This window comes from Oncorhynchus mykiss, chromosome 9 (genome assembly GCF_057628025.1).
Source record: "Oncorhynchus mykiss isolate SJ-2025 chromosome 9, ASM5762802v1, whole genome shotgun sequence".
Classification (NCBI taxonomy): domain Eukaryota; kingdom Metazoa; phylum Chordata; class Actinopteri; order Salmoniformes; family Salmonidae; genus Oncorhynchus; species Oncorhynchus mykiss.
In genome coordinates this window covers 56,289,922-56,316,947 of record NC_143030.1, presented here as the reverse complement: position 1 = coordinate 56,316,947, position 27,026 = coordinate 56,289,922, and the positions used below count along the sequence as shown (strand labels likewise).

The following is a 27,026-nucleotide window of genomic DNA, read 5'->3' as shown; positions in this document are numbered from 1 at the left end:
TACAACAGGGGTAATCAACCTGGGATCCGCGGCCCCCTAACTTTGAAATGCATACCTTCAGTAGAAAAGAGGATAATATTTCCTTTCTAATGATTTCAACTCCTAATATTGAACAAATTACACTCACTGGAGTTTCTGACATACTGTGCAGCGTGTTCAGAAAGTATTCATACCCCTTCACTTATTACACATTTTGTTATGTTACTGCTTGAATTCAAAATAATTGATTAAATATATTTTACACACACAATAACCCATTATGGAAAAAGTAAAATGAAAAGGAAATACAGAAATCTGATTTACTTAAGTATTCACACCCGCGAGTCAATATTTTGTAAAAGCTCCTTTGCAGTTTTGAGTCGTCTTGGGTATGTCTGTATCAGCTTCGCACATTTTCTCAAGCTCTGTAAAGTTAAATGGGGATCTGCGGTGAATGGAAATCTTCAAGTCTTTCCATAGATTTTCAATGGATTCCAGTCTGGTCTTTGGCTGGGCCACTCAAGGACTTTCACATTCTTGTTCTGCAGCCATTCCAGCGTTGCATTGGCTGTGTGCTTGGGGTCAGTGTCCTGTTGGAACGTAAATCTTTGTCCCAGTCTAAGGTCGTTTGCACTCTGAAGCAGGTTCTCATTTTATTTATTTCACCTTTATTTAACCAGGTAGGCTAGTTGAGAACAAGTTCTCATTTGCAACTGCGACCTAGCCAAGATAAAGCGTAGCAATTCGACACATTCAACAACACAACTAACCAGTTACACATGGAATAAACAAAACATACAGTCAATAATACAGTAGAACAAAATTAAATAAAAATATACAGTGAGTGCAAATTAGGTAAGTTAAGGAAATAAATTGGCCATGGTGGCGAATGAATTACAATATAGCAATCAAACACTGGAATGGTAGATTGGCAGAAGATGAATGTGCAAGTAGAGATACTGGGGTGCAAAGGAGCAAAATAAATAAATAAATACCAGTATGGGGATGAGGTAGGTAGATAGATGGGCTGTTTACAGATAGGCTAAGTACAGGTGCAGTGATCTGTAAACTGCTCTGACAGCTGGTGCTTAAAGTTAGTGAGGGAGATATGAGTCTCCAGCTTCAGAGATTTTTCCAATTCGTTCCAGTCATGGGCAGCAGAGAACTGGAAGGAAAGACGACCAAAGGAGGAATTGGCTTTGGGGGTGACCAGTGAGATATACCTGCTGGAGCGCGTGCTATGAGTGGGTGCTGCTATGGTGACCAGTGAGCTGAGATAAGGCGGGGCTTTACCTAGCAGAGACTTGTAGATAACCTGTAGCCAGTGGGTTTGGCGACGAGTATGAAGCGAGGGCCAACCAACAAGAGCGTACAGGTCGCAATGGTGGGTAGTGTATGGGGCTTTGGTGACAAAACGGATGGCACTGTGATAGACTGCATCCAGTTTGTTGAGTAGAGTGTTCGAAGCTTTTTTATAGATGACATCACCGAAGTCGAGGATCGGTAGGATGGTCAGTTTTACGAGGGTATGTTTGGCAGCATGAGTGAAGGATGCTTTGTTGCGATATAGGAAGCCGATTCTAGATTTCATTTTGGATTGGAGATGCTTAATGTGAGTCTGGAAGGAGTTTACAGTCTAACCAGACACCCAGGTATTTGTAGTTGTCCACGTATTCTAAGTCAGAGCCGTCCAGAGTAGTGATGCTGGACGGGCAAGCAGGTGCGGGCAGCGATCGATTGAAAAGCATGCATTTAGTTTTACTTGCGTTTAAGAGCAGTTGGAGGCCACGGAAGGAGAGTTGTATGGCATTGATGCTCGTCTGGAGGTTAGTTAACACAGTGTCCAAGGAGGGGCCAGAAGTATACAGAATGGTGTCGCATGCGTAGAGGTGGATCAGAGAATCACCAGCAGCAAGAGCAACATCATTGATGTATACAGAAAAGAGTGTCGGCCCGAGAATTGAACCCTGTGGCACACCCATAGAGACTGTCAGAGGTCCAGACAACAGGCCCTCTGATTTGACACACTGAACTCTATCAGAGAAGTAGTTGGTAAACCAGGCGAGGCAATAATTTGAGAAACCAAGGCTGTCGAGTCTGCCAATAAGAATGTTGTGATTGACAGAGTCAAAAGCCTTGGCCAGGTCAATGAATAGTCATCAAGGATTTACAGGGGGCTGCAGGGGTGCGTGCTACGCAACTGCTTATAACTAACTAGACGTTAAGTATAACTATAAGAAATCTAAGACATGTTAAATAAAAAGACATCCAGCTCAGGAATCCAGCTTTGCTAACTTGTTAACTAAGAGGCCAGAAGTCAAGATCAAACTTCTTGGTTGCAGCAGAGACAGTCTAGCCAGAGTACCAGTCTCTTAAGCTAACATTTCTCTCCTTGCCATTCATTGTCATTGCCAAAGAGACTGGCATATCTACTACCATCTTCAAATATGAACATTCTATAATTAATGAGCTTGAGGAGAATAGAGGATTCGATAACCCTCACAGCTATCCTCCAACAATTATCCAAATATTGGAATGTTCTCACTTTTCCTTCACAGAACACGTTGGTATCTGGTTGCTAAGCAATCCATTTTTTGTTTGTCCAGATGAAACTAGTCTGTCAAAATTTGCTAGCTCACGTCTAAATACATACTGCAATTCCAACCGCAAAATCTATTTGCTTTGATTTTAAGCCTCGAAATACAACTTGCCTAACAGCTAAATGTTTGTTTTTGACTTTGTCATAATTATAATTCTATGAGGCTCTACATGTTGTCAAATGTTAATGTTATTTCCAACGAGCAACTCCACCGTAAATCCAGCTGCATATTAAACATTGAGGTTACCAAAGAGACTGGCCGTTTGGCAATGACAATGGACTGGCAAGGAGTGGAATGTTAGCTAAAAAAGACTGGTACCCAGACTAGACATTCAATCCCTCCTGGATTGAGATCCCTGTTGATCTCTGTCCCAAATTGTTTTGTAAGTAAAAAATTATGATTAAAATCATTATTTTTATAGCACCCATTGTGTGCACATTTGGTAATACCGTATACCCTGGTATAGTACAGAAACGGTATGAACATCTCGATACCGCCCAACCCTAGTGGACTCCAAGTTGTAGTGACATCAAGGATGATCAAATTAAATTGGATGCGCCTGAGCTCAAGTTGGAGTGTCATAGCAAAGGGATATGAATACTTACAGTACCAGTCAAAGTTTGGACACGCCTACTCATTCAAGGGGTTTCCTTTTTTTTCTTCTTTTTTTTCTACATTGTAGAATAATAGTGAAGATATCAAAACTATGAAATAACACATATGGGATTATCTAGTTACCAAAAAAGTGTTAAACAAATCAAAATATATTTGAGATTTGAGATTCTTCAAAGTCGCCACCTGTTGCCTTGATGACAGCTTTGCCAACTCTTGGTATTCTCTCAACCAGCTTCACCTTGAATGCTTTTCCAACAATCTTGAAGGAGTTCCCACATACGCTGAGCATTTGTTTGCTGCTTTTCCTTCACTCCGCGGTCCAACTCATCCCAAACCATCTCAATTGTGTTGAGGTCGGGTGATTGTGGAGGCCAGATCTGATGCAGCACTCAATCACTCTCTTTCTAAGTCAGATAGCCCTTACACAGCCTGGAGGTGTGTTGGGTCATTGTCCTATTGAAAAACAAATGACAGTCCAAGTAAGCGCAAACCAGATGTAATGTCGTATTGCTGCAGAATGCTGTGGTAGCCATGCTGGTTAAGTGTGCCTTGAATTCTTTAAAAAAAATCACTGACAGTGTCACCAGCAAAGTACCCTCACACCTCCATGATTCACGGTGGGAACAACACATGCAGAGATCATCCGTTCACCTACTCTGCGTCTCACAAAGACACACGGAAGTTGGAGCCAGATTTCCACTGCTCTAATGTCCATTGCTCGTGTTTCTTGGACCAAGCAAGTCTCTTCTTATTATTGGTGTCCTTTAGTAGTGGTTTCTTTGCAGCAATTCGACCATGAAGGCCTGATTCACGCAGTCTCCTCTGAACAGTTGATGTTGAGATGTGTCTGTTACATGAACTCTGTGAGGCATTTATTTGGGCTGCAATCTGAGGTGCATTTAACTCTAATAAACTTATCCTCTGCAGCAGAGGTAACTCTGGGTCTTTCTTTCCTGTTGCGGTCCTCATGAGAGCCAGTTTCATCATAGCACTTGATGGTGTTGGACGACCGCACTTGAAGAAACATTCAAAGTTCTAGAAATTTTCCAGATTGACTGACCTTCATGTCTTATAGTTATGATGGACTGTCGTTTCTCTTTGCCTATTTGAGCTGTTCTTGCCATAATATGGACTTGGTCTTTTACCAAATAGAGCTATCTTCTGTATATCAGCCCTACCACAACACAACTGATTGGCTCAAATGCATTAAGGAAAGAAATTCCACAAATGAACTTTTAACAAGGCACACCTGTTAATTGAAATGCATTCCAAGTGACTACCGTTGTGAGAATGCAAAGCGTGTTCAAAGCTGTCATCAAGGCAAAGGGTGGCAACTTCGAAGAATCTCAAATATAAATATATTTTGATTTGTTTAACACTTTTTTGGTTACTACATACTTCCATGTGTTATTTCATAGTTTTGATGTCTTCACCAATATTCTACAATGTAGAAAATAGTAATAATAAAGAAAAACCCTGTAGCTGTGTACAAAGTTTTGACTGGTACTGTACGTAACGTGATATTTCAGAATTTTATTTTCAATACATTTTCTAAGATTTCTAAAACATGTGTACACTTCGTCAGTATGGAGTATTGTGTGTTATTTTTATCCATTTTGAATTCAGGCTGTAACAACATGTGGAATAAGTCAAGGGGTATGAATATTTTCTGAAGGCACCGTAGGCTATGAAAAAGGACCCGCAAGAAACATTGGCTGCTAGTAAGCTTTCTTGACTTGACATTTTTGCCAACAGATGGTTAACCTTTGCTTAACTTGCTAAACATGTGCAATTAGCGAAAACGTGTTTAGAGTTAGCTTTCAAGTTAATAGGATATGTAAGGATAACCCTAAATAGGAAAATATTGCAGAAAATTAGCTTTAAAACAGCAACATTTTCTCTTAGCCTCGTGGAAAAATGCGTAGAATAGCATGAGATTAGCTAAAAATCTGAAAATGTTTCACGCTGCCCAATGGAAAAATTTATAGGATAGGCTAATTGACATCATTCGAGTCAATTGGAGGTGTACCTGTGGATGTATTTCAAGGCCTACATTCAAACTCAGTGCCTCTTTGCTTGACATCATGGGAAAATCAAAAGAAATCAGCCAAGACCTTAAAAAAAAGAATTGTAGACCTCCACAAGTCTGGTTCATCCTTGGGAGCAATTTCCAAACGCCTGAAGGTACCACGTTCATCTGTACAAACAATAGTACGCAAGTATAAACACAATGGGACCATGCAGCCGTCATACCACTCAGGAAGTTCTGTCTCCTACAGATGAACATACTTTGGTGCGAAAAGTGCAAATCAATCCAAGACCTTGTGAAGATGCTAGAGGAAACAGGTACAAAAGCATCTATATCCACAGTAAAACGAGTCCTATATCGACATAACCTGAAAGGCTGTCCAGCAAGGAAGAAGCCACTGCTCCAAAACCGCCATAAAAAAGCCAGACTACGGTTTGCAACTGCACATGGGGACAAAGATCGTACTTTTTGGAGAAATGTCCTCTGGTCTGATGAAACAAAAATAGAACTGTTTGGCCATAATGACCACCATTATGTTCGGAGGAAAAAAGGGGGATGCTTGCAAGCCGAAGAACACCATCCCAAACGTGAATCACGGGGGTGGCAGCATCATGTTGTGGGGGGTACTTTGCTGCAGGAGGGACTGGTGCACTTCACAAAATAGATGGTATCATGAGGTAGTAAAATGATGTGGATATATTGAAGCAACATCAAGACATCAGTTAGGAAGTTAAAGCTTGGTCGCAAATGGGTCTTCCAAATGGACAATGACCCCAAGCATACTTCCAAAGTTGTAGCAAAATGGCTTAAGGACAACAAAGTATTGGAGTGGCAATCACAAAGCCCTGACCTCAATTCTATAGAAAATGTGTGGGAAGAACTGGAAAAGCATGTGTGAGCAAGGAGGCCTACCAACCTGACTCAGTTAGACCAGCTCGGTCAGGAGGAATGGGCCAAAATTCACCCAACTTATTGTGGGAAGCTTGTGGAAGGCTACCCGAAACGTTTGACCCAACTTAAACAATTTAAAGGCAATGCTACTAAATACTAATTGAGTATGTGTAAACTTTTGACCACCTGGGAATGTGATGAAAAAAAATGTAAGTTTAAATAAATCACTCTACTATTATTCTGACATTTCACATTCTTAAAATATAGTTGTGATCCTAACTGACCTAAAACAGGGAACTCTTACTAGGATTAAATGTCATGAAATGTGAAAAACTGAGTTTAAATGTATTTGTCTAAGGTGTATGTAAACTTCCGACTTCAACTGTAGCCGTTTTCCTATAAACAAATGCTTTCTTAAAACTTGCTCGGACCGTACGGGGGGCAAATACTGCCCCACACCACTGAGTTAACACTTCCTCTTCCAATTATGAAGTGGGATGATCAAAACAATAAAATATTTACCATATCTTTTCAACGAATCATTTAAAAATGTTGACTACTTCTCCCTGCCAAGCCGTGACAAAAAAATTTGTTTCGGTAACCTATGATGGGGGTCCCTGGGTTGCCACTTTGCCTGGGCGGTGGTCCCTGGGTTGCCACTTTGCCTGGGCGGTGGTCCCTGGGTTGCCACTTTGCCTGGGCGGTGGTCCCTGGGTTGCCACTTTGCCTGGGCGGTGGTCCCTGGGTTGCCACTTTGCCTGGGCGGTGGACCCTGGGTTGCCACTTTGCCTGGGCGGTGGTCCCTGGGTTGCCACTTTGCCTGGGCGGTGGTCCCTGGGTTGCCACTTTGCCTGGGCGGTGGTCCCTGGGTTGCCACTTTGCCTGGGCGGTGGACCCTGGGTTGCCACTTTGCCTGGGCGGTGGACCCTGGGTTGCCACTTTGCCTGGGCGGTGGTCCCTGGGCAAGTAAAAGTTGAAGACCCCTACTGTACAAAAAACTACAGTAATATAAATTGTGATCATCACAGGCAGAAAACAGTTTGTAAAAGTGAAATTCCAAACAGAAGAAAAACAGCTGCAAAATGCACTGCATACCTACATTAACGTATAAGATTAATATGACATAAGTAAAGTGAATATGCAACAGTATAATTGTGAAATATATATATATATATTTTTTTTAAATACATAAATACAACAAACCATTGCACACAAACAACATACTTGCTTATTGTCCAACACATCATCCAAACAAACACAATGGCATTTTTTAACTGCCACAGTATCTTGTCCTTCACATCATCAAGAAACTATAACCCTTTACATGCAATTAGTTGATTGAAGCAGAACGTAAACGGCACCAGTGGCAAACAATGTGGAGCTTGTGTCCAAGCGACGCACCACAGAAGTTGTTTTGTGGCGGCACAAGAGCCACCCTGTCACATGCAACTAACAGTGACAAGCCTATCCCCCTCCTCCGTCAGCCCCCTGAAACGCGCGCATACGTGCGTGCACGTGACACCGATACGCACACATGCATGCATGCAAGCACACACACAAACATACAGTACACACAGACAGACACAAGGGACACATTGTGATGGGCATATAAAGCATAGTGCATTGCTGGACACGCAGCAGGTTGGCATCAGTTTGGGACGAAGTAGCCTGGCCTGCCAAGACGGCTAATAAACATACAATGGAGGGGCAATTGACAAGAGAGGTGTCGTGCTATTGATCATATGATTCCTTTCTGAAGGGCACCGTGACACTAGGATGAGGGGATGCCCACAAAGGCGACGCACTGACAGATTGTGACATTCCGGTTGACATAATCTTGCGTCTCCCTCGCGAGTCAATAGCCGAAGATGCTAATCGTGCGCCGTCTTGGATCAACAATTTCACGGTCTTCAGAAAGGGGAAAGGAATTGGTGGCATGACCCTCCACGCAGGGGTGAGAGCACTTCTCCTCAGGGAGAGCCACAGAGGGAGAAGGATGGAAGCCAGGCAGGCAGGCACATCGGGGCCTGGGCTGCGCCTGAATAGATTAATATCGCCATCTACTGGTCAGGAGTGGTTGGAAGCCGAAACTGGGAGGCCATGACGGTTCAGTCTCTCAGTAAGAGCCGTCAGAGGTGGTTAGGCACTCACCAAGACAATGGGCCTCGCATTATAATACGTACCTGGACAAAAACCACAGCCACACCATCAGGGGGGAAACCCAGGCAGTAGACCTGCCGCAGCACACTGAAGTAGTGAGCAGGCTAGGTCTGTTCCTAATCAAACTAACTGACATGGAGAAAAATGTTGGCAAAGTCTCATTTCTGGAGGCTTCTCAACTGCCAGTGTCTAACCTTAAGCGTTGGATTAGGAAGCAAACATTGCCATGTTTGAGACAAATGAGATGACAGCATCTGAGGAAAAGCAACAATCAGAGTCACAGTTATGCTAGTCCTCGCTTCTCAATCAAGATAAATTGGGTCATTGCATGCCTAAAAGGCTTGTGAGCATTAAAGTACACCCCTTTTGCCCTCAGAACAGCCTCAATTCGTAGGGGAATGGACTCTACAAGGTCTCGAAAGCATTCCACAGGGATACTGGCCCTTGTTGACTCCAATGCTTCCCACAGTTGTGCCACAATTGGCTGGATGCCCTTTGGGTGGTGGACCATACTTGATACACACAGGAAACTGTTGAGAGTGAAACACCCAGCAGCATTGCAGTTCTTGACACAAACCGGTGCACCTGGCACCTACTACCATACCCCGTTTAAAGGCTTACATCTTTTGTCTTGCCCATTCACCCTCTGAATGGCACACCTACACAATTAATGTCTCAATTGTCTCAAAACTCCTTTAAAAATCCTTCTTTAACCGGTCTCCTCCACTTCATCTATACTGAAAGAAATTCTAAACAGAACATGCAACAATTTCAAAGATTTTACTGAGTTACAGTTCATATGAGGAAATCAGTAAATTGAAATAAATTAATTAGGCCCTAATCTATGGATTTCACATGACTGGGAATACAGATATGCTGCTGTTGGTCACAGGTACCCTAAAATAAATTGGCCTCACAATGGGCCTCAGACTCTTGTTACTCGTTACGTTTTTTCTGTGCATTCAAAATGCCATCCCTAAAATGCAATTGTGTTCACTGTCTGTAGCTTATGCCTGCCCATATCATAACCGCACCGTTAGCATGGGGCACTCTGTTCACAACGTTGACATCAGTCCACACGAAGCCATGCACGTGGTCTGCAGTTGTGAGGCCGGTTGGACGTACTGCGAAATTCTCTAAAACGACGTTGGCGGCGACTTATGGTAGAGAAATTAACATTCAATTCTCTGGCAACAGCTCTGGTGGACATTCCTGCAGTCAGCATGCCAATTGCATGCTCCCTCTAAACGTAAAACATCTGTGGAATTATGTTGTGTGACATAACTGCACATTTTAGAGTTGCCTTTTATTGTCCCCAGCACAAGCTGCACCTGTGTAATGAGCATGCTGTTTAATCTGCTTCTTGATATGCCACACCTGTCAGGTGGATGGATTATCTTGGCAAAGGAGAAATACTAACAGGGACGTAAACAAATTGTGTGTGTATGGAACATTTCTAGGATCTTATTCCAGCTCTTGAAACATGGGAGCAACACTTTGCATGTTGCATTGATATTTTTGTTCAGTGTACATGGAAGTGGATTTAAAAAAAGGGACATCAACAAGGGATCGTAGATTTCACCTGGATTCACCTGGTCAGTCTGGGTCATGGAAAGAGCAGGTGTCCTTAATGTTTTGTACACTCAGTGTATACACTCAAGTTGAAAATTAAAACCAGTCCACGTAGCATGCCAAAGCTGAAGTGATACTCATAAAAGTGTGATATCGGAGGGGGAATCTCATTTTTCCCCTAAGTTCAGCCAGAATACTCCTGATTTACTATATACTTTCAGAAAGCCTGTAGGCCTAGACAATGGTGCCAGCCTACTCTTTCCACCACAGTAATAAGATTATAAAATCAGCACTATTGCTTCTGTACTTGATGCGTCTAACAACTATCAACTTGAACTGGCATCTCCACCTCTATTACATAAAACTGTAGGAGTATATTGTAAGGTAGCACATTGAGCATATCATTTGCAATAGCACTGCGGTTGACGGCACAAGGCGAATTTTGACAGTCACCCGCCACGAATTCAGCACACACTGTTGGTGAAAGTACATGTTAAGATTTCACTGGGCCTCAATAGTATGAGTCGAACAGACAGCCCAGCCAGCCACTCTAATATCACACAGGGTGGCATGTTACAGCAAAGGGGCTGAGTTGGCAAGACGCGACAGCAGATGCCCCACCTGTTCTGTCATTGTGTCGACCTAGACACATAGTAACACAACAATACCACTCTCCGCATTTCAAAAGCAGAGGCATTTGACGAACCCCCCCACTTCCCTTTTCCTGCCGCCCGATACTTAAAACCACTTTCTACAGGCTGGCGGGGGCAAAAAGCATGACAGGCTCACACAGAAATGGGGAGGGACACACCAGGGAGAAGTCACGTACTTATAATAAATTAGTCGGTCAAACAGGTTCTTGTTGAGCTGGTGGGAGAGATGGATAGAACAAAAAAATGATTTAATATATAGCCTGATCTACATGCATATCTTGGTTTCATGATCAAAATTCTGTGTCAAAGATTGATTTGCTTTGTCGGGTGCAGAGTGTTGAGGTGAAAAGTTAGAACAGATAGCGGTGACAGGAGAGGGGCAATGGAAAAACATGTCTTTCTGTCAAACCTTCAATTTTGAAGATGACTCGCACCAGAAACACTGCCACTGGGGCCCAGGGAAGTGAGCCAGTCCAGGTGTTTAATAATTGCGCAGTCGTGCCAATGGGTTGAAGAATGTGTCAGCCTTTGTTTATCTGCTGGTCTGGACTTGTGCCACACCTTAATGACAGCTCTTAACACTGCTCTTTCCCTATAGACTGCCTGTGGGCACATACATCTCCTGACAAGAGTCAAGTAGTATACACTGAGAGTATAGTGGGTCTACCATATTATGGGGTGGCTGGCTGATGATGATGTCATGTCGGGCTACTGATAATGTCTGCTCTTCTCTATGTCCCCCAAAAGTGTGGGAAAGTCAGGTTATCAGTGTAGATGTACATTTAAGGTCCAGAGAGAGGACGGGTCTAGTTTAACAAAATGAGACAGCTCCCTCACAACAAAGATCCAGCCTAAGCTAAGAGAATGAGACAGTTTTCAGAAAGCAAGTCTATACAATGACCCTGTCCGACTGAAAACAAATTATTTGGAACTGTCAGAAGTGACTTTGCCAGAAGAGCCCCAAGTGCTTCGTTCCAACAGTGTAAACCAACAGACGCTTAACTTCAAACTTTTGAATTTAATGTAAACGCAGATCACCTCATGGTACAGTGAGTGTTCGATACGTACAGTGTCTTGTCTATTGGCCATGGTAGCCTAATTAAGTTAAAACATTCAAAATATTCTATTTGGAATGTTTGCATTCATTATAAGCAGCAGACCTGAATTTCTACTCATTTATAGAGTGCTATCTTATTCTGATACCCTTGATAAAGTCATAATCTCGGGGCACCACACACAGAGAAACTCCAAAATCCTATTAGCGTTTCCCTTTCATTATTTTTCATCAAACTGAGAAAACTGACACGTATTAATTAATATCCATTACGTGTTTTTTTTCTCCTCTCTCCCCGAGAAGACGTTGTGGGGAAAAGAAGCAATTAGCTTAACAAAATAATCAAGAAAATATGTTTCAGAAATCCCTGATAAATGTCCTATGAGGTCCCATCTAAATGTAAGAAGTGTAATACATTCTTGCTGTCATATTCCATTAAACTGCTATTACAGTCTTGATAGAACTATTAGTCACTACATTATTAATAACATTAATGTATTTACATTTTTGGTGTACAAGCCTGCTTTCAAGCAATAATTTATGAACTCGACGTCAGATATGTTATAATGTTCCCCATCTACGGTCTTTTGTGTTTATTATTGATTGTGAAAACAGTCCGAATTCTAAGTTAAATCCCCCACCCGACTCCCCCTTTGTCTTAATGTATTGGAGTGGGGTCTTTGCATTAAGGGACTGAAATAAAGTGCATTTACATCTGAAGCATAACTTCATAATTTACATTCCAACATTTATTAGAGGTGACAAACGAGCGTTTGGTCCACTCATGCTTTTCCACAATGCAGCACTCATTCAATCCATATAAATTACAGCTGGGGTAGTGAGTGCAAGTGCAAATTATTTCATTATATTTATGCAGCACATGTATGAGTCTGTAGGGGGTTACCAGCATGAACAGACTCTGGGCTCTAGTGAGACTAACAAGGGCATTTCCCTTAAGTCATTGTGTAAATCTAGTAAAGACTGACTGATATCTGACTTTTAGATGGGGCCTGCATGGTCTAAAAAGACAGTTGTCCTACATGGTGTTAAAGGGGTAGTCTTAATAAAAAGTCAGTCTTCTCAAATTTCAGTATTCTTTCAAAACTTAATTTAGAAATGTGTGGATTTTGAGATAATGGGTTACTATATCATTTGCAATATAGCAAGCCTTTGGCCTTTAGTTAGCAACATATGCTCTCGCTTCTGAACATACATGTCAATTTTCCTGTCTGGAAAACACTTTAAAGGGATAAGCCTAGTTCAGCGAAATTACATAGTGTACCTAAATATGTCATTATACTGAACTATCCCTTTAAGTGAAGTGACTTTTTAGCTCTCCTTATTCATAGCTCGGCCTAATATTCTCCCACTAACCAGCACAAGCATTGCGTTACATAATTAGAGAGAGCTCAGCAGCATTTTCCCAAGTATACAGTAGTTACAATTGCACTGAGGGAATCCCACCATTTAAACAAATATCTGCCGCTGCAGGGGAGCTGGCAGACAAATTAACAGCTAATAACTCACTGGGAAGCCAGATAAAAAATATATGAAAAAAAATCCCCGAAGTGTAAATTACTAATCATTTCTCTTATTTCCACAAAACTGAAAAAAGCCGTGCAACAGTGTAGTACAGGCAAAAGGCAGCTTTCAAGATTATGCTTTTTACACACTTGATCAAACCATCAGAAGAAACAGAATTCAGCATCAGTGGAGGGATTTGGAATATGGCCTGCAAAACAGTTTGGGCCTCCCCTACTGACAATGCTTTCAGGCCAGAGAAATGAACGAATGAACGAGAGAGAGAGAGCTTCAATCACCCTCCTGTTCATTAAAATCAGAGGACATCGCCAAAATGAAAAAGATGCTGACAAATCAAAGGGTCTCAGTACCTGAATTACCATAGTCATTTACTTATTAAAGCCAGGATGCTTGCTGTCAATCAAGAGGCATCACATCCCCCATTTGCGGCGGAAAGCCGGCGTAATTGCATCTCATACTAATCAACACAACTTGTGTAATTATGCCTTGAAAGTGACATTGGAGGCTGAGAGCGATGTGAGCAGTCTTGACAGCGTAGACATCTCTGATTCATCTGGAGATTTCAAGTCTCGCTGTGAGAAACGAGCCACTCACAGACCCAAGTTTCCCTGCTCTCCGATTCTGCACACAAATGTGACGCAAATGGTAAATCAAGCCGAAATAATTACAAAGTGGAACAGTAGTGAGTGTTAAAACCCAACTCAATGATGATTCTTTCCCAAGCATATTGAGACAAACTAACTACGCCCTAATTAAAAATGTTTTAAAATTATATAATGTTAAGCAAACATATGACAGCTCACAAATTTATGAGAGAATTTGGAAATTATAGCTTTGTTACCATGTTGTTTGCATTAGTGTAGTCGCTATGATTAACATTTCTACAAATAAATTCAAAAGCACTAATTAAAGTTGATGGAATTCTTCATAATCATAGTCTTCAATGTTTGAAAATTGAACTTTCCAGAAAGTGTCATTCTTTTGGGCTGCATCTGCCATTGCACTGTAACTTAGCCCACGGGTCAATGTGAGGTCAAAACTACTACAGCGAACAAGAGGCTCTGAACAGTTTACAATATGAAATCAATACAGCCTTACAATCAATCCTTTACATGAACAATGAAATATATGTGCTAATTATTAGCTTAAACATTTTCACAGTTTAGAAAGAAAAGAGGCAACATTGGGGGAAAAAAAGTGTCCCACTGCATTAGAGGGATACTTTGGGATTTTGGAAATTAAAAATCCACATCCCTAGAGATGAACTCATGGATAAAAATTTTATGTCTCAGCATCCAGTATGAAGGAAGTTGGAAGTAGTTTTGCGAGCCAACGCTAACTAGCATTAGCGCAATGATTGGAAGTCTACAGGAACAGCTAGCGCTATCATTAATTAGCAAATTTGTTCAAACTGCACGCAGAGACATACAAATGCTATCCACAAGTTCATCTGATTCTGGGTAAGTAGATAAAGGGCCTCGTTGCCAAAATCCCGAAGTATCCCTTTAAAGGAAGTGAGGAACACAGTTCTGGTGCAGCAGAGCAGAAACCACAAAACAGTAAACATTTGGCTTGGACTCCTCTCTACTTATCCTTTTCAAAGAGCAGGGTGGAACCATAAGAAAATCACCAACATCAGAAAGACATTTGGCACACAGAAATAAAGAGGAAAGATTTACTAACAGACCTTTTTATAAGCGCAAGAATCCTTGTCTGTGTCATCCCTTCATCATGACCTCAATATTTCTCACGTTCAAGAACCCGCTGGAGAAAGAGCATTTTGTGGCCAAAAGGGATGGGGGTGGGGAAGCCTGTCTGATTCACCCACATTCTGGTCTAATGAGTCAAAAAGTGTGACCTGCACTTAAAAGGCCTAATTCAGTCAAAAATGTGATTGTGTTTTATAAAAATGTGTTTTATATATACACATTTCCACACTACGAGGTTGGAATAACACTGTAAATTGTGAAAATTATGGTAATGCCTTTTTAGTGTAAGAGTTGTTTGAAAAGGCCGCCTGAAATTTCAGCTTGTTTTGGTGGGATGGAGTTTTGGCCTCCCTGGTGACATCACCAGAAGGAAAAGTTAATAGATCAATAACAAAATAATAATAAATCACACCTCTCTGCCAATAACAGCTAGTTCTCAGGTTACAATTCCTTCTCATTACACAAGTCCAATAAGGCCACTCACTCAGACTACTCTCAGACAGTCCTAGCAAAATTCTTGCATGAGAAATTGGTCTTTGCTAAGAAGCTATTTTTGTTTCTTTTTAACCATTTTAATAAAAAACTCACAGTAAGGTACTTAATTGTTACTCAGAAATGATTTCATATTGAGATAAATACTGCTGCATTGGACCTTTAAACAAGAAGAAGAAGAAGAAGAAGTCCAAGCCAGGAGCAGTAAACTCATTTTGAGAAGCCAGCAGTGTCGGCAGACCTGGAAGATGTGCTCCGAGCATGCACGATAAATCTGACGTGAAATCATAATCATAAAAGCAATTAGCTGACCCTGCGCCACTCGTCCTTGGACATGACAGTGAGAATTCATACAGAGTCCTCTAAGGAGGCTACCAGGGGGGTGAGGGGGGAGGAAAAAAGTGCAACACAGCAACAATAAAACAGTGGGTCCTTCCTGTATCATTAACCACTGACACAAACACATCGAATAGATGCACAACAAGAGCGACTCGGAGAAATTGAGTCTCAGAGACAGGTTCACCAAGACCTAAGAAGTACGCTCAACTAAGTGGACAACTTTGACAAGTGTTACAAAATGCACTGAAAGAAATTCGTTTTTTTTTTTTTTCACAACACAAACTCCATATGGTGTAATAATATAGCATTATGGTATATTGTGTGCCCCACAAAATACCATAGATTGTGTTCCCTAGGGAGGCTCTGCAAAACAGTTTTTTTCTGTTCAATGTGCATGAAACCCCCGAAAGAGGACCTCCACTCAATACGAAGGACAGATCTATAAAGCAAACACTAACATAGCTCGTCAGAACAAATGTCAGACGTACAATACATAGAGCATGAGGCGTCAGGCGTTATTCAGATGCTTTTGCACTGAATTTTTATATTTTTAAGCTCGGAGAGTGTTTGGGTAGAAGCAGCTAGAACCACCAGCTAACACACATACTCAGTCTCTCACACAATCATCAATTCCCAACCCAGTAATCACAGTAAGGCCGAAATACTGGCTGCCACCTAGTGACCGTCTTCTCCAATAATCATGAAATATCTCTGTGGCTCGCGCCCCCACTCTGATCATAATTCTCCTTTACTGCAGACAGCTCCAATAAAGGATTACAATTACAATTAAAGTAATGAGCAAAGAGGAAAAAAGAAAAATCTAAAAGGAAGGTTCCCTAGACAAACTAAATTGCAGCCTAGTTTTCTGACAGACTAAGTAACACCCTACTGGACCCATTACTGAATATCATTGCTTATTCTGTTGGAATAAGGAATATGGAGTGTTGTAACAGTTTGTTCAATATGAAAACACATAGGCCTTTCTAAATAAATGTGACATCAGTGAGAGGCTTCTTGTTTTCAGACATGTTGTCTTATGTTTTTTTTATTAAATCAAGAAGATTTTCCTCCATTACAAAACTAGTACTGTAGCCTAGTAGTTAGCTAAATGTGGCAAGCTAGGTGACTTCAATGTGTCAGCTATTATTCACCCATATCTGATTGGTGTCAGATTTGTAGTCCTCAATTTATAGCTTGCCGCTTTAAAAAGTTGTCAAATGTTTTACACATTACAACAATTCTTCATTTGCATTTTGTTCAAATGTTGGCTATGGAGGACAAATATTATTTTTTAACTACTTGGGGGGGGGGGGGGATCACAAGTTAGGCTCCTGGGGACCTCATGACTTCCTGATATCACTATCATGTCACATGGGACTTACACCCCCAACAGAATCAAAATGTTGTTTTCAAAACAGGCATTTGAAGAACATACATGGCCTTCAGCACGTATTCACATTTTGTTGTGTTAAAGCCTGAATTTAAAATGGATTAAACTGAAAAATGTGTTACTGGCCTACACACAATACTCCATAATGTCAAAGTGGAATTATTATTATTTTTATTAATACAAATTAAAAATGAAAATCTGAATCGTCTTGAGTCAATAAGTATTTAACCCCTTTGTTGTGGCAGGCCTAAATAGTTTCACGAGTAAAAAAATCACATTAAGTTGAATGGACTCACTCGGTGTGCAATAATAGTGTTTAACAGGATTTTTGAATTACTACCACAACTCTCTACCCCACACATACAATTATCTGTAAGGTCCCTCAAGTTGAGCAACAAATTTCAACCACAGATTCAACCACAAAGACCAGGGAGATGTTCCAATGCCTCACAAAGGGCACCTATTGGCAGACATTTAATGGCTGTGACAGGACAAAACTGAGGATGGATCAACAACATTGTAGTTACTCCACAACACCTAACCTTATTGGCAGAGTGAAAAGGAAGCCTGTTTGCAATAAGGTATAAGTAAAACTCTAACATAGGTGGCAAAGAAATTAACTTTATGTCCTGAATACAAAGTGTTATGTTTGGGGCACCACTTCATATTTTCAAGCATGTTGATGGCTGCATCATGTTATGGGTATGCTTGTCATCAGCAAGGACAATGGATTTTTGGGTGGGATAAAAATAAACAGAATAGATCTAAGCACAGGTAAACTCCTAGAGGAAAACCTGGTTCAGTCTGCTTTCCAACAGACTTTTTAAAATATTTTTTTTATACCAATGTTAGAATTTTTCTTCCGCTTTGACAGAGTAATTTGTGTAGATTGTTAACAAAAAAATAATATATTTGAATCCCACTTTGTAACAACAAAATGTGGGGGTAAAAAGGGGTGTGAATACTTTCTGATGGGACTGTATGTCTGCCAGGGCTCATGGGAACAGGGAAGAATAGCAGAAGAAAAGGGGAAAATTAGGAGGAAAGAGGTAGAGATAGACCAGGGGGAGCAGAAGCAGTCTTGACCCATGCCACTGGCAGTACTTCCAACATATACGTTGGCATCTCTTCAGCCCCCCCCCACCCAACTCCTGGGCTTTATGCATTTTCATTTTCTCTCTCTCTCTAGCTAGCTAGCATGATGGTGATAGCAGAGGGGCTACGGAAATTCAGAGACTGCTGAGCCAAAACAGATCACTTCAAAGCGCCTTATTTAACGCTCGCTAAATTTTTCATCACAGTCGCTTAATATCCTGGGGAAGGGGAGCTTTTGAAGTTGTGTGAGACCGGGATGTTCTTCTTACAACTTTCCCCCCCTCCCATTACCTCCTCCCTCTGCTCCTCCAACCTAGCACCCCTAAACACACATGCGCACATAGGCCTACTGTACACACACACTATACATGCACCCACACACATAGTTGCATACGCACACCCCCCCCCCCCTCTTGGTTCCCTGAGGGCCAGCTGTACACAACACTTCCACAGCATCATGTAGAGCCCCAGCCTATGCAGAGACACAGTATGGGAGACACAGCAGCCAGCCAGTGAGATTGAAACAACCTGCTCCTCTCTCTTTCCAGAGGTCATGCCCGTTAGCATATCCACATTGAATGGTGCGAGCTGGGGTTGACAAACAAACATGGTTCTATTTTTCTGATGACAACGATTGGAGTTTTTTTCAGAGAACTAGATAGAATTGGGAGGGGGAAGGACAGATTTGATGGGGGGCAATGAGGGTAAAAGAAGCAAGAAGGCGAGAAGGAGAGGCAGTGAGTGGCAAAGTGAGGACAGGGACGGGCGAGTGAATGAGAGGGACAACCCCAGCCCCCAAGGCAACCGCGGTAGCTGGGAGCGACTAACTAGTACTCCAGTGAACCGGAGGGACCGCTCGGTCTGTGCCAGCCCGCTGAGAGAAAAACTGCAGGTCCAAACCTGTTCCTTCTCAGTGTCTCACCCTGGCCGAGGCGGTGGTGGCAGTGGCTTCACCCGAGCTACCGAGCCGTTCGGTAAGCCAGGGCCCGCTGATCGGGCGAGGTGAGTCAGAACCTGTTAACATTGACTGGTGTCCCTAGCCTGACACTCACACACACGCACACACACCTAGAAGCCTCCTCCCTCCAACCCCTGCCAGCAGTCCCCTTCCTCTCATCCAGATAAAATGCTTTCAGACACAAATTTCAATTATTCACCTCATCCAAATAATGCCATGTGACAAGAATTATCCCTACTGTAATAATCCACTTAACTGGGAAAGAGCAGCTCATCAAAAAAAGAAAGGAGGAAAAAGAGGAGGGAGGGGGGGGACATGTCAACCATGTCTTGAACCAGGACCTTCATAACAAGAATATATCCTCTTTTTAAGAATGGGGGAGAGGGGAGGGGGGGGGGTAACACACTTGGATAAAGATGAATTAAATTGAAATAAAGCCTAGGCGAAAACTACAACAATCAATGACCCCATGACAGGATTAAATCAGCCTCGGTAGTAGCGAATGAGAAAGGTAAGAGCGAACACTAAGACAATGTGTCACAGATGTATTCAAGAATACATATCGGATCCCTGTTATGAGGCGCACCGGTGCGTTGACGTGTGTGTAAGATATTAGGCTACTAGTGCCACTAGGTTACTAGTGCCACTAGGTTACTAGTGCGGTGGGTACAGTACGCGGACCCATAGCAAGCACCCAGAGTGCCCAAACAGTCTCACAGACTTCAGTCATGAGCGTATCTAAAGCAGTTTAGACCTTTCACTCCACTTATCACTTTTGGCCAATTCCACAGTAACAGAATGATGTTGAAACTCAGATTGGTTTGTTTAAAATGTATGCCAAACAAACAAACAAAAAAACGATAATTGCAAAAAAAAATTTACTTTCTGTAAAGTTTTCTGTGGAAGTCATTAAAAGTAGTCCTTGTGCATGGAGTCGTATGGTTTGTTTAACTTTGCAATCAATGTTCTTTTGTTTAAAATACTTTTTTTTTTTTAAAGGGAAAAATCTGTCTCTGCATCATTCTGTTACTGTAGAATTAAATCTTACTCACACATTAGAACCACATTCGGACCACAATGGTAGAAGATCAAAGCTTTGTACAACAATTCAAACATCCAATCGACCCCTGACTTTAAAGAGACGTATCAATGTAGCAGAACAGTTCAAAAAGTCCCTTTTTTTATTCCTCAAAGACAAAACACTAGAAGTATCATCTTATTAAGAAGCCTATTAGATAGTCACTGGTTCCAAAGTGACTGTCAGATAATTGGTCCCCTTGAACAATGAATGATAGCTGGACAATCTTCCATCTTACAAGCCACAACAAAGTTCATGATAAGAATGAACATTCACTGCTTTTTTCTTTTTAAGTGGACTGATATGTGGACTGATATGTGAGCTGCATAGCTCACATACTGTATCTGTGTGACAAGGTTTGTCTTAACTTAAACGTATCCTGTAAGTGACACCTTGTGTGGACAGGAGGCTACCTAAACAAGAATGACTACAATCAATATCCTTGGATACAACATTTGAAATGCAAGCAATATCCTATGTGGTTGTTTGGTGTTGAAATGACCATTGCCATGTTCAAGGTTTACCTTTTTATTCCACTGTATTTGTTTTAATGGCCAATTCATCATGCCATTAAATTGTTGCACATCATGCCATTAAACTTACAAAACAAAAACACAACAGTACTTTAACAGCATTCTGAAAGGTTTGAAAGGAGCACAGATTCTGATGCAAAATAAAATGAGGCCTAACGGACATATTTGTTAAGAATAAACTAACTAGCAAGGAAAACGCTTTTCATCTGTGGTTTAGGAGGAAAATCATACATGACATAAGGGAATAAAAAATGGAAAGATGCAGGGCGTGGTAGTGGGCAATTAAAATGTAGGCCTACAGCCCCTTTGAAAGAGACTTTCAACAGCTAATAAAAAGATAAGCTATTCAATACCAATCTCTAACACACGTTTACAGAAAATAAGAAGCATTCTTCCAGGAAAGGGTCATTTAATTTCACATTGCTTCATTTAAAGTCAACAAAACAGTGTTGAACTATCTAAACATGTTCATGAAAAACAGTATTTTTTTTACTTATCTAAAAAAAAAAAATCCTGTTTAGCCTTAGTTTTGATTGAATAGGGCTTTGTGTTCACTCTCTGCCTAGTGAAAATAGGACTAGAAATAAGCTGGTAAACAGTGGAGGGTTTCACTTGGTTAGTTGTGCAGAACACAGTGATGTCATCTTACCAGTGCTTCTCTGGGGGCAACTTCATCTCTGGACGGAGCACGAGGCTGAAAACATGAACAGATGCTTGGATTAGAGCTCCACCTACTGGCAATGTGGAGCGTGCGGGTTGGATTTGTCTAATATTTCAGCAAATGATACTCAGAAGTACACTGCCACAGGGGACATTCATGTAGCCTGAATAGGCTCTCTCTGTACACAGTCGGCACATGCTTGAAAATCCAAGATGCCAAAGGTTAGATGAACATGTGAATTACAGCAGCCTGAACAAAATATCTATATAGTATAGATCGCAAATTGTATAGAAAAGCAGGTTAAGGACCATTAGATCTTTAGTATATTAGTCAGATAATAATAAATAGCTTAGGCCTACACCATTTGAAGACTAAAAATCTTAGTACAAAATCTAGGCCTAATTTATCAAAAGGGTTTCTAAAAACAACATTAGGCATGGGCCAACAACTATCAATAGCCTAATTAGAACAACTTTGTATTAAGAGGATATTGACATAGTACAATGGTAACATTCACAAAATGGAGAACAAAACATCCTTAACATTGTCAGGACATTTTATTTAGTGTATAATAATACAAATGTAATATGTAAGATATGTCCGTTTCGAGAGTCCCATGCCCAGAGGCCCAGGTCTGCCTGAAGGGTATGATAGGGTAGAAGACGACATTTAAGATAAGGTCTGAATAATTTACATTTCGGAAATCAAATTATGTTATCTTGTCTGTCTCAGTTCCGCATGTAGGCCTGACACTGTTAGTTCGGTCTTCACAGCAATGGATGACAAAGCAAATGTTGCACTAATTCCTGGGTTGCTGATGTAAAGTAAGCACATTATTGAGGGCCTAAAATATTTAGGCAAATCTAGTTGAATCAGTTGGGGGAAAAAAATCTTCAGACAGTTCCATTCACTTGTCACATTTCGGCCATAAACCTGATAAACTCCTGTAATATAGCACCAGCTATATTGTATTTGTAGTTCCTGAAGCATAGGCTTAATCTCCATTTTGACATTCTGTAGGAAACTGTTACATGACACGACTACGGCTCGGACCCAGGTCCACTCCAGGCAGGCTACAATACAGTGTATTCAGAAAGTATTCAAACCCCTTGACTTTTTCCCACGTTACATCCTTATTCTAAAATGGATTAGATTCCCCCCCACCCCTCATCAATCTACACATAACTCATAACCAAGCAAAAACAGGTTTATAGACATTTTTGCAAATTTATTACAAATAAACTGAAATATTACATTTACATAAGTATTCAGACCCTTTATTCAGTACTTTGTTGAAGCAACTTTGGCAGCGATTACAGCCTCAAGTCTGCCACTCCTACATTGTCTCGGCTGTGTGCTTAGGGTCGTTGTCCTGTTGGAAGGTGAACCTTTGCCCCCAGTCTAAGGTTCTGAGTGCTCTGGAGAAGTGTTTTCATCAAGGATCTCTCTGTACTTTGCTCCATTCCTCGATCCGGGCTAGTCTCCCAGCCCCTATCGCTGAAAAACATCCCCACAGCATGATGCTGCCACCACCATGCTTCACCGTAGGGATGGTGCCAGGTTTCCTCCAGATGTGACACTTGGCATTCAGGCCACAGAGCTTAATCTTGGTTTCATCACACCAGAGAATCTCGTTTCTCATGGTCGGAGTCCTTTAGGTGCCTTTTGGAAAACTCCAACGGGCTGTCATGTGACATTTACTGAGGAGTGGCTTCTGTCTGGCCACTCTACCATAAAGGCATGATTGGTGGAGTGTTGCAGAGATGGTTGTCTTTCTGGAAGTTTCTCCCATCTCCACAGAGGAACTCAAGAGCTGTCAGATTGACCATTGGGTTCTTCATAACCTCCCTGACCAAGGCCCTTGTCCCCCGATTGCTCAGTTTGGCCAGACAACCACCAAGGCTCTTCCTAGAGCTGGCTATAAACTTATTTTTAAGAATGGAGGCCACTGTGTTCTTGGGGAACTTCAATGCTGCAGAAATGTGTTGGTACCCTTCCCCAGGTTGGTGCCTCGACACAATCCTGTCTCGAGTCTCTACAGACAATTGCTTCGACCTCATGGCTTGGTTTTTGCTCTGATAGGCACTGTCAACTGTGGGACCTTATATAGACAGGTGTGTGCCTTTCCAAATCATGTCCAATCAATATAATTTACCACAGGTGGACTACAAATCAAGTTGTAGGAACATCTCAAGGATGATCAATGTATACAGGAGGTACCGGAGCTCAATTTCGAGTCCCATAGCAAAGGGTCTGAACACTTATGTAAATAAGGTATCTTTGAATACTTTTTTTGACTTTTAATCAATTTTAGAATAAGGCTGTAAATTAACAAAATGTGGGAAAAGTATATACAAAAGTAGGTGGACACCCCTTCAAATTATTGGATTCGGCTATTTTAGCCACACCCATTGCTGACAGGTGTATAAAATTGAGCACACAGACATGTAATCTCCATAGACAAACATTGGCAGTAGAATGGCCTTACTGAAGAGCTCAATGACTTTCAACCGTCATAGGATGCCACCTCCAACAAGTCAGTTCATCAAATTTCTGCCCTTCTAGAGCTGCCCCGGTCAACTGTAAGTGCTGTTATTGTGAAGTGGAAAAATCTAGAAGAAACAACGGCTCAGACGCAAAGTAGTAGGCCACATAAACTCACAGAACGGGACCACCGAGTGCTGAAGCGCGTAGCACGTAAAAATCGTCTGTCCTCAATTGCAACACTCACTACCGAGTTCCAATCTGCCTCTGAAAGCAACTTCAGTACACAACCTGTTCGTCAGGAGCTTCATTAAATGGGTTTCCATGGCCGAGCAGCCGCACACAAGCTTAAGGTCACCATGCACAATGCCAAGCGTCGGCTAGAGTGGTGTAAAGCACGCCGCCATTGGACTCTGGAGCAGTGGAAACGCATTCTCTGGAGTAATGAGTCCCGCTTCACCATCTCGCAGTCCAATGGGCGAATCTGGGTTTGGCGGATGCCAGGAGAACGCTACCTGCCTGAATGTATAGTGCCAACTAGGGTTGCACATTTTGGGGAATATTCAGAGGTGGAAACTTTCCGTGGGAATTAACAGAAATATATGGAAAATAATATGAATATAATTTAAATGTAGATGTTTTTTGCATTGGATATACTTGCCATATCGTATGGAGACAGAAACAAACATTTTACCTTACCAGTAGAAATAATTGCAAATGATTAAATCCTTCCAATAGAAATAAAAAAAACTATTTAGTTATGGATTGAACTTTAATTAAATTAGTTGACTCTTCACTTGGGATGATTTCACTGAACAACAAAAAGGAAATATTAAATTATCCCCAATAATCCATCGCATCTCCCAAAAATGTTTTCAACATACATCTGTAAAAGGAAACTAAAGCTTTGGTTGTCTTCCTCTCAGGCTTCCACGTCTGCTCCCTGGACATCCTCAATGTCCACCTCTTGAACATCAGACTCGGAGGCCTCATCTTCACTGTCACTTTCCAACCTTGTTGAGGATGGCTATTTGTCAGGCTCAAAAAGCCTCAAATTTGCCTGGATGGCCAGCGATTTTTCAACCCTTGTATTGGTCAGCCTGTTTCGTGCTTTGGTGTGTGTTCCCAAACAAGGACCAGTTGAGCTCTGAGGCGGCTGATGTTGGTGGGATTTGGAGGATGATGGAGGCAACAGGGGAAAGAGCCACAGATCCACAAAGTCCCCTCCACCAGGTGGCTGATGAGATATGTTGGCACAACTGCCATATTGCATCTCCATCCCAAAGCCCTTGCTTGGAAGTGTACTTTGCCAGACTGTTAAGAACCTTGCCCTCATCCAGGCCACAGTGGTGAGACACGGTAGTGATGACACCATATGCCTTGTTGATCTCTGCACAAGACAGGATGCTTTTGCCAGCATACTTGGGCTCAACATGTACGCTGCGGCGTGAATGGGCTTCAGGCAGGAGTTTTAGGCTGCTTACCACTCTCTCCCAAAACACATCATCCAGGAGGATCCTCTTGATCACCCGATCCATTTTGGCAGACTGTGATATGGCCATTTCTTGGAGACTCCTTCCCCTCCTGGAGACTGTCAAACATGATGACAACACCACCCCAACGGGTGTTGCTGGGAAGCTTGAATGTGGTGCTCTTTTTCTTCTCACTTTGCTTGGTGAGGTAGATTGCTGCTATAACTTGATGACCCTTCACATACCTAGCCATTTCATTGTTTCTCTTGTAGAGTGTATCCAATGTTTTCAGTGCCATGATGTGCTTGAGGAGCAGATCCAATGCATGAGCAGCACAGCCAAGCAGCCTTCATGTTCGCATCATTGTCTGTCACCAGTGCAAATACCTTCTGTGGTCCAAAGTCATTGATGACTGCCTTCAGCTCATCTGCAATGTAGAGACCGGTGTGTCTGTTGTCCCTTGTGTCTGTGCTCTTGCAGAATACTGGTTGAGGAGTGGAGATGATGTAGTTAATTATTCCTTGCCCACGAACATTCGACAACCCATCAGAGATGATTGCAATACAGTCTGCTTTCACTATGATTTGCTTGACCTACACTTGAACTATGTTGAACTCTGCATGCAGCAAATGAGTAGATAAAGCATGTCTGGTTGGAGGGGTGTATCCTGGGCAAAGAACATTCAGAAATCTCTTCCAATACACATTGCCTGTGAGCATCAGAGGTGAACCAGTTGCATATACAGCTCGAGCAAGACAGTCATCAGCATTTCTCTGACTACGTTCCTCCATTTCTCTGACTACGTTCCTCCAAACTTCTGATTCCAGGAGGACCATGAGCTGTTGCTATCGATAAGGTGTCTGATTCATAATTTTCACCTCGAATAGAAGTAGAGGGACTTTTGTCAGAGGTTGCTTGTTGTGAGCGCTGAGGGAACTTCATGCACTTGGCCAGATGATTCTGCATCTTTGTTGCATTCTTCACATATGATTTGGCACAGTATTTGCAAATGTACACAGCTTTTCCTTCTACATTAGCTGGAGTGAAATGTCTCCTCACATCAGACTGTGGCACTTTCCTGTAAAGATTAGAAGAAAAAAATTGTAACAAAACAAATACAATTCCATGTACAGACAAATAGTTAAGAAGTTAGATTAAACAACTCCTTTGTAAGATTGTTTTAAAATTAAACATGTATGGAAACAGGTGAATTAACACTCCTCAGTTAGCAGGCTCAAGCAAGCTAAAACCCACATGATGGCAAAAAACTAACTAGCAGAAATTGTTAACAAGTTATAAATGATTAAAACATTTTTCTGTAGGCTACTATCTACTAGTTAACAAAAAACCATGTATGTCATAACATATACTCACCCAGTTTTGTAATCAAAACTTACCAGAAAGCGTGTAGTCCTTAGCTCAGACAGTGTAGCAGTATCTCATTTGTGTGCAAGATCTTGAGAATCAGCTGTACATGTGAAGGAAGAATCAGCTGTGCATGCAGAGGGTTGCAATTCCATTGAATTGGGGATAGTTTATGACACAAGACCTAGAATTGCCTTATGTGTATCCCACAAAAAAGGTTCCCTGTTAAGCTGTTTTTTTTTAAAATGAATTTAAGCAAAATTCCAGGACTCAACTTCCCATGGAAAATTTCCAGAAAAACCCTAGAGCTAACTGTAAAGTTTGCTGAAGTAGGAATAATGGTCTGGGCCTGTTT

At 41.7% G+C, this 27,026-nt stretch overlaps 1 protein-coding gene and 1 long non-coding RNA gene across 2 annotated transcripts in view; both read right to left on the bottom strand.

The window, feature by feature from the left end:
- Positions 1–27,026, bottom strand: part of pex14 (peroxisomal biogenesis factor 14) — a 104,848-nt gene that overhangs the window by 71,364 nt on the left and 6,458 nt on the right. Inside the window, exon 2 of the mRNA XM_021616103.3 lies at positions 21,339–21,383. Within this exon, the coding sequence (XP_021471778.3) occupies positions 21,339–21,383 (45 nt within the window). The remainder of the gene's footprint in view (positions 1–21,338; positions 21,384–27,026) is intronic.
- Positions 24,586–26,803, bottom strand: LOC149981266 (uncharacterized). Its single transcript, XR_016483319.1, has 2 exons — positions 26,704–26,803; positions 24,586–26,384 (listed from the first exon to the last, which is right to left on the bottom strand). It is a non-coding gene; the product is annotated as an uncharacterized LOC149981266 (long non-coding RNA).